The sequence below is a fragment of the Artemia franciscana genome, unplaced genomic scaffold (genome assembly GCF_032884065.1).
Source record: "Artemia franciscana unplaced genomic scaffold, ASM3288406v1 PGA_scaffold_30, whole genome shotgun sequence".
NCBI classification, from domain to species: domain Eukaryota; kingdom Metazoa; phylum Arthropoda; class Branchiopoda; order Anostraca; family Artemiidae; genus Artemia; species Artemia franciscana.
In genome coordinates this window covers 2038952-2047051 of record NW_027062662.1, presented here as the reverse complement: position 1 = coordinate 2047051, position 8100 = coordinate 2038952, and the positions used below count along the sequence as shown (strand labels likewise).

Here is an 8100-nt window from a genome sequence, read left to right as displayed (position 1 = left end):
ACTCGTTTTTGGCTTAATGGAGCTCTTAACTTTCTTTTAAAAGCATGTTTTGTGGGAAAAGTTTTTTAAATTAATACCATACAAGAATAGGACCTTCACTAAAGCTCTTATACCGGCTGAATCAGACGCTTGTCCATAATCTATAAAACTGAGAACTAAAGAGGCCTGATGACTGAGGCACTTCTCAATTTTTAATCTAAGAGTGACAATTTGGCTGATATATTCTTACTCGGCTATTTACTGTAATTTCTGTTTGTTTTGAGTTTCATTTATTAATTGTGATTTGTGGTAGTCTTACACTTGCAAGATTATTTGACTTCATTCCTACTCGTTTTTGGCTTAATGGAGCTCTTAACTTTCTTTTAAAAGCTTGTTTTGTGGAAAAAGTTCTTTAAATTAATACTATACAAGAATAGGACCTTCGCTAAAGCTCTTATACCGGCTGAATCAGACGCTTGTCCATAATCTATAAAACTGAGAACTAAAGAGGTCTGATGACTGAGGCACTTCTCAATTTTTAATCTAAGAGTGACAACTTGGCTGACATATTCTTGTCCCTTCCAGAAACTACACTGTTCTACTCTGAAATTTTTATCTTATACTAATTAATTTGCCTACTACAGAAACAAGCTAATGCCTCTATAATTACCACACACTCTTGTCACATTTTTGTAAAGGGATTTAATTAGTTTTCCTAAAATAAACAGGTACTTCCCCTTTTCCAAAAATCATGTTCATAACGCTCAGTAATTTATCTCAAAACACAACCAGATACGTATCTAACACATACTTTTAATTTAATAAAAATTATCACAGAAAAATTTTGATCAATGATGAATGACATTTCAAATACGGATGAGGTGGTGTAAGGTGTATTACCATTCTCTTGAGTGGACATCCTAATATCACATTTAAACTTGCGACTTCTAGATTTTATCAAGAGGGGTCTAATCAGGTACGTACCTAGCAGAGACAAAAGGGGGGAGGGGCACAAAAGAAGAAGCAAAAATCAAATTCCAAGACTTCTACAGTTTCAAACTAATTTCTTAAATTTTTAAGGCAACCCATTTCTAATACATTTCTAAATTTCTAAACATAGCCCCCTCCCCCAAAAAATTAATTTTCCTACAAGTGCCTAAATCTGAAGCTCCAAAAGAAAAATCTAGGCCAACCCTTCCAGGTTTTCATATCTTGATATGTAAAAGAAAATTCGAAGAGCCATAGAGAAAGTAGTCCCAGGATTTTCCTCAGGTATACCCAACTATCTAGTCCCTGGGGGAGCAGGCTTGAGCAACATAAATCATTAGGTAAAAAAATATTCAATCAAAACCAATAAATTACCAGGACATGTTCATAAATTTCTCCAGCGAAGCCTAGACACTCGGGAGTCAATTCATCTACGGAGTTGACAGCTTCCCCTCCACATGCCAGACTGAGTCGTTCCATGTTTCTTCGCTTTGCTCGTCTCAAGGCCATGATACCTGCCTTAGCAAGCATATCTAGTGAGTTGGGGTCAATTCCCTAAAAATAAGGTACAATACATTCTAAAAACTTTACAGAAGTATTTTCAAAGATCACATTTAAATTTTTGTTCAAGTATATTTTTTCAAGTATTTTTGTTCAAGTATCTTTGAAAATATAAATGGAGAAAGTGTAACAAAATGATAAGACCATCGACTTCAACCGGTCCTATAGCCTTATACTCCTCTACCTTATACCCAGCTTGTCAACATATATCAGGGAAGAGCGTGTTGTAGAATGACCAGACGACCCATTTTTATTTTTATTTTTCAAAATTTTTTTCGACTCAAATGTGTACATTTAAGGGATATTCCAAGATAAAATTAAAAAAGAGAACCATTTAATAGCAAATTTTCTAGTTCCTTTTTAAGTCAGATTGGGAAAACGAAAAAAAAAACAACCCAAACTACAAACACAGATCAGCATAAATGGGATAGTGACGATGTTTTTCATAATGATTGGTAGGCTAAAACTGAAACAGCTATTGCATTTGTGTTTTAATCTTCCCATTTGTTTCTTTTACAAGAAACAAATCAATTTGGCCTTAAACGGTTACAATACGAAGTTTTCAATGAAAAATAATACCAACAAGACTTCAGAATTGGCCGAACCATTACAAATGGCTAAGAACAAGCTAGGTAATATTTCAAACTGCAAAATAGATTAAGGTGGTCCCACCTCCAGGCTGGAATTATGAAATCCAACATCTTCACTTTCATCGTCCCTTTCCTTCATTCAAATCTATATAATTAATTTCAGGCTATGACTGCAGCAGTAGCTGCAACCTAGTAAACGACGAACCGCAACCCATACTAGCCAAAAATAAAAAAAAATTACCATGCAGGTGGTGTTTAACAAAAGTGGAAACTCCCCAACACATCTTTTTGATTGCATTATACTTGCACCAGAAACTAATAAGATTGAGATAATTTGCAAAAACCTAAAGATTGCAGAAATATTTGACTCCATCATTAGCTTACAAATGCCTCCTAATACTGAAAGGCCAATTTATAGTGTGATGATCCAAATTATGAAAAAGACAATGGAAAATGAGTTGGTTCATTAATGAAGATGTACTGTGCAGAAGAGAGCGAGGAAGAGCCGTATTGGTATAAGCCGGCCTCTAGGCCTTAAACTGCTGGGGATAGGCAGCTCAAGTACTCGCACTTCCCACAAATCAAAAAAGAAGGGAGGAGAAGATGACAAAGAAGGATTGCTAGTGTCATTTTGAAGTCAAAGGGGTGACAGAACTGTATGCAGTCCGTATACCCTCATACAAATTCTGGAACTGAAAATAATTATGACTACAGCAGTAGTTGCAACCTAGTAAACGACGGACCACGACCGTCATATAATTGTTATTTGTGACTAATTCAGGAATGGCTACTATTATCCGGATTAGGTCTTGAACCAAATTCAAAAACAAATTTACGAGAATTTCTAAAAATAGCCTTAAACGCCAAAAAATGATGTCGGATCGAAACAAAAAGTACACCATTGGAATCGCCATGGTCAAAAACCCTATGAAGAAAATTTACAGTATCCTGGCATAAACAACAAGTAAAATCCCTTTTTTGCATGGGTAGCACTGACGTTCCCTCTTCTTTTTCCTTCTCCGCTGCTAGCAGAGCATTTAAATATCAAGGAGAGCTGTTTAAGGGTTCGTTTGAAAGGTAATTACTATAGCTAGTGCCTTTGCAAGTACCAAAACATAATGTTAAAGGTAAAATACATTTTTTGGCAACACTGTATTTTCATATACAAGATGATGAATGATGTCAAAGTCGAGGATTACGACCATGAGAGACGTTATAGAAAAACTACAATCGACTTGTGCTAACTCAAAATTCATGGAACCACGATTTTTCTTCAAGTTACGTATAGTTCAACTTATGCATAGTTTGACGCATAGAGGTTATTCAACATAAAATTTGATTTATAGAGGTAAGCCAAATGAAAATCCAAGTTGCAGAGGTACAAACTCGAAACATTTACCCCCTTCAGCCACTACAAAGTTAAGAATAATTTTAGTAGTGAATTATAAACTTGACATATCAAGACTTGACTTTCAAATGTCAATAACAAATTTAGCTTGCTAGGAAATGCACACCTGAACATTAACAGAAACAAAAATATGTTAAACACAATTAGTACATATCGAAGTTTACACGTTGCAACCTGCATACCGGGGTTTAGACTAACAGGGTCCGTTACTAAAAACTTCGAGATGCCCCAGAGGTGAACTTCGACTTGTGGAGGAAAAGTGAAAATTAAACGACGACTTATCTACTGAATTTCGAGTTGGAGAGGTAATTTTCAGGTCACTTTGACTGCTAGAGGAAAATATAACAGTAAAATTATTTCACGTTATGAATGGTTTTCCTTTGACTTAGACAGGTTCTTCCAAGGGATTTGAGGGGGGCTTTTCTAAGGCAGATAAATCGATTTACCGAGAATTTCGAGTTATCGAAGCCCGAGTTTTCGAGAGTCGACTGTAAATGACGACGTCAGTTGTAACTGCGGTTCGTTCTTTACTAGATACGGCTAAAGAGGTACATGGCTTTTTCCTGGGTGATAAGTAAGAAGTTGGATTAACGACCCTTCTTGACTACTAAGGTCCCTGCGTCGGCCTTGCAGTTTGTTGCTACAGCAAGGTTCGATCTCTGGATCCTGTATTACCAAGTTAAGATTAACCAACTGCGCCACTACAGGACATAACAATTTAATCATGTAATGTTAATTTAAACCGATGACTGGCAGGATGGATACAAGGGTATATAGGAGTTCTGTTTTTTTTACAGATACATAGTCACTAGTTTTTGGGCCTTACCTTCTGGTTTATAACAACGAAACCTTTTTTAGGATCATCTCCACACACTTTTTTCTTCAAGTCGATAATTTTTTGAACACGATGTTCAATAAAAACTCTTTCAGATTGGACTAGCTTCTCTCTTTCAGCAGCGGACTTGTAGAAAAACCCTGCATTCACCTCCCTGACAAAAAAGATACAAAGTAAAACCATGTACAATATTAGGAAGTGGTAGCAAAGATTTGAAAAAAGGTAGAGGCGGTGTCCAAAAAGGAAAGAACTGCTTTCTTTAATGATAATACAACATATCCGCACCATGAGGTGTACCCCCCAATGATTGACCACCATTTAGGAAAAACAGGAATATCACCCAAACTAAATATCATGTATCATAATCTATGCTAGTTTTACAACAATAAAATTATATACGTATGTGCGTTATTGCTAGCAATGAAGCAACCCAGCAGCAAAGGACCAAAAAACAAAGTTCAGCTCATAGAAACCGAAAACTTAACAATACTTTTTGATCAAGAAAAAAATTACCATGTGAAAAAAAATCGCAGTTGAAGCTCATTCAGGAATGTTTACCGCGATTTCGATTAATCTTAATGGTGAAGTTAACGGCGAAAACAAATTTATGGGAATTTAGAAATGCAGCCTATAACCCACGAAAACGGTGTCAAATCGAAATGAAAACTGCACTATTTGAATCGTCAGTGTCTCAAGTTTTGACAAGATAATGTAACATACGCATCTTTTGAAAAGTTGCTACTCTGGATAATTAAGTAGCCTTTCATGAGTTTTCTGCCTGATTCCCTGGGGTTCATTCTTTACTCGATCTAGCTAAGAAAAAATGTTTGTAATGTATATGTTACTGTGAATGTCCGAAATTCGTTAAATTCGACATTCACCGGTGAATGTCCGAAATAGCTTTTTTTCCTTGGATTTAATCACGGTTGCCAGTCAACTTTTTCAGTTTAATGCAAGGCTTGATGATAACAGGTTAGGTTAGATTTGGTTATGTTGGGCTAGGATAAGTTAGGTTTTTAATCCATTTCTGATATTGATAACCAAATTTAACCTAACCTAAATTAACATTGCCTAACCTAACTTTAACTTTTGCCATCATAGTTTGCGTAAGACTGAAAAAAAAACGAGTTCCAAAGCTAATTGAATCCAAGCAGAAAACAAGAATTTCAGACATTCACGGTAACATATACATTCATAACAAAATGGTTTTTATGTCACTTTGTTCAGAAAAGAGGGTTTTACATCTCAAACTCAAATCGTGTTTTTCGCTCGTAGCATATGCTAATAAAAAATTACTTGGGTTTCAGAATCGTAAATTTGATTAGCAAAAGTAATAAATTAGGTCATGAAACCAAAGTCAATAATCCTTTATTAAACAAAGAAGAAAAAATAGAGGTTTCTTGTATCCTAGTTAAAAATTAAAAAAAAGGGAAACTTTGTTTGTACGGCACTTGAATGGTTCTAGTTTGTTGTAATGCCTAGTATGTCTGCTGATTGATGCGGATGGTGGAAGTATGGATCGGTGCTTCTCGTTTGTTAATAGTGATTTCCCAAATTTCCTTATCAGCTCATGTCTTCGGTCGAATAAGGTGGGCAAATTCAAGAGCTCAAGGGCACTTTCGTAGCTGCTAAAACTCGGTCCAAGTATTATTCTAGTAGCGCGTTTTTGGACATGTTCTAGTTCATCTGCCATGTAAGCTATGTTCTGAGTTTAGGGACCCCAAACGGGACAGCAATACTCGAGGAATGGCCTGATGTAGGTTGTATACGCCAGCAGGAGCTGACGATCAGAGAAGCCTAATCTGCGCATACTTGTTAAACTCTGGATTGAATAGTGACCCTTGTACACAATATTGTCTACATGCAGCTTAAACCAGCAGTCACTTGTAAATGTTACGCCTAGGATTGTTGCAGAGGAAACAATTGGAAACAGAGCATCTGGGATAGTGATATCTCGCTTGAATGGATTAAATCGTAAATCTGGTTGATGAAGTCTGAGAAGAAAGTCGGGTCAGACTGCTGCTTTGTTACTGCATTTCCGACCATATATTTGAGAAGTGCAGATAAGTCATCAACAAACTTGAAACGCTCGTCAAATTCTGCAAGGATAGGGTTGATGACGGCAAGAAATAAAAGAGCAGCTAATTTCGTTCCTTGGGGGCATCCACAGGTTAATTCTGACCACTCAGAGCAGGTATCTTCTGCAAACAAAGGGTAAACTGATTGCCGTCTCCCTTGTAAAAATTCTCTTACTAATAGTAGTATTTGTGTTTTAGCTCCCATTTCTTTCAGATTAGTTAATGCAGTCATTTGTTTGATAAGGTCGAATGCTTTTCGGTAGTCCGCCAGAAATAAGTCGACAGTCCTATTAGAAGTGTCCAACCACTGGACGATTAAGTGATACATTCGCACTAGATATATTGAGGTGCTACTGCCTCGTATGCAACCATATTGGTACGGATCGATTGCAGGTGCAATTTGTTCTAAATTGGTAGTTCTATTGGTTCTAAACGGTAGATAAAACCCTCAGCTACTTTTGCTAAGTTAGGAGTTATCGATATTGGTCTCAGTTGGTCGCAGGACTCGGGTGTCTTGACTTTCGGTATAACACGGACATATGCAGCTTTCCACATCTTCGAAAATGATTGTTCTGAGAAACATTGGTTTATCACTGATGCAATAGGCTTGGCTAAGAAAGGTGAGTACTCTTTCAGTAATTTCACCTGGGTATGAGGCACAGTTGTTACGTAGTCGTCCAATTGCATAGTGAACTGCCATTTCTGACACCTCTACAATTTCATCAGAACTATTGCTGTTAATGATGTCACACATTTGTTCATCACTTACGGTTGGGTGGGTAGTGCAAATCTGAGTAAAGTATTTGTTGACTTCCGAGGCTTTTATCAGACTACCGTCTGGGTTATTGATTCGTATTTCGTTTCCTTTCGTTTATATATAAATATATATATATATACTAGCTGTTGGGGTGGCGCTTCACGCCACCCCAACACCTAGTTTGTGGGGCGCTTCGCGCCCTCCAAGCCCCCCCCCCCCGCGCGCGTAAGTCGTTACGCGCCATATTAGTTACGCACCATTGTAGTTGTGTCCCTGTGTCCCACCTGTGAACAGAGATAGATATATATATATATGTTTTTAACTACGTAAAACATGCGAATATACAACATTCTTCGCTGTCCCATTGTCTATGCATATAAATAGATTGTCAGGTTTACTGACTCTTGAAAATGAAACATATAATTGTCCATGGGAAAAACAATCCGTATTCAGATCTATACCTCATTATTTTAATGATGTGTCCCGGTCGTCATTTATATTCCCTGTGTCCCGGTCGTCATTTGTGTCCCGGTGTCCCAGTTTGTAATTTCTCTTTGAGTGTCCCGGTCGTCATTTATATTCCCTGGGTCCCGGTCTGTAATTTCTATTCGAACAATCCCTGTGTCCCGGTCGTCATTTATATATCCCGCCTGTGCCCCCGGCACAGGCGGGTTGTAACATTTCCATTGTCTTGAAAAAATTTTCCCTATTGTCTCTACGTTGTATTTGTTTGTTAATTATATACTGTATATTATCTATATTTTGTACTAAATATTTTTAACAAATGTATTTTCGAATAAATGTATTTGCGATTTTCTAGCACTTCTTGCATCGAAAACCAAAATGGACTCTTACTAGAAGGAATTTACTAATTTTTTCCGTAGTATTTAGGATTCTGGTCAGCA

The 8100-nt window shown here is 37.0% G+C and overlaps 1 protein-coding gene across 1 annotated transcript in view; it reads right to left on the bottom strand.

Annotated features, from left to right (window-relative positions):
* LOC136041588 (T-complex protein 1 subunit zeta-like) overlaps positions 1–8100 on the bottom strand; it is a 53775-nt gene that overhangs the window by 20053 nt on the left and 25622 nt on the right. The window contains exons 5-6 of the mRNA XM_065726284.1: positions 4352–4514; positions 1342–1521 (exon numbers count right to left, since the gene is read on the bottom strand). Of these exons, the coding sequence (XP_065582356.1) occupies positions 1342–1521; positions 4352–4514 (343 nt within the window). The remainder of the gene's footprint in view (positions 1–1341; positions 1522–4351; positions 4515–8100) is intronic.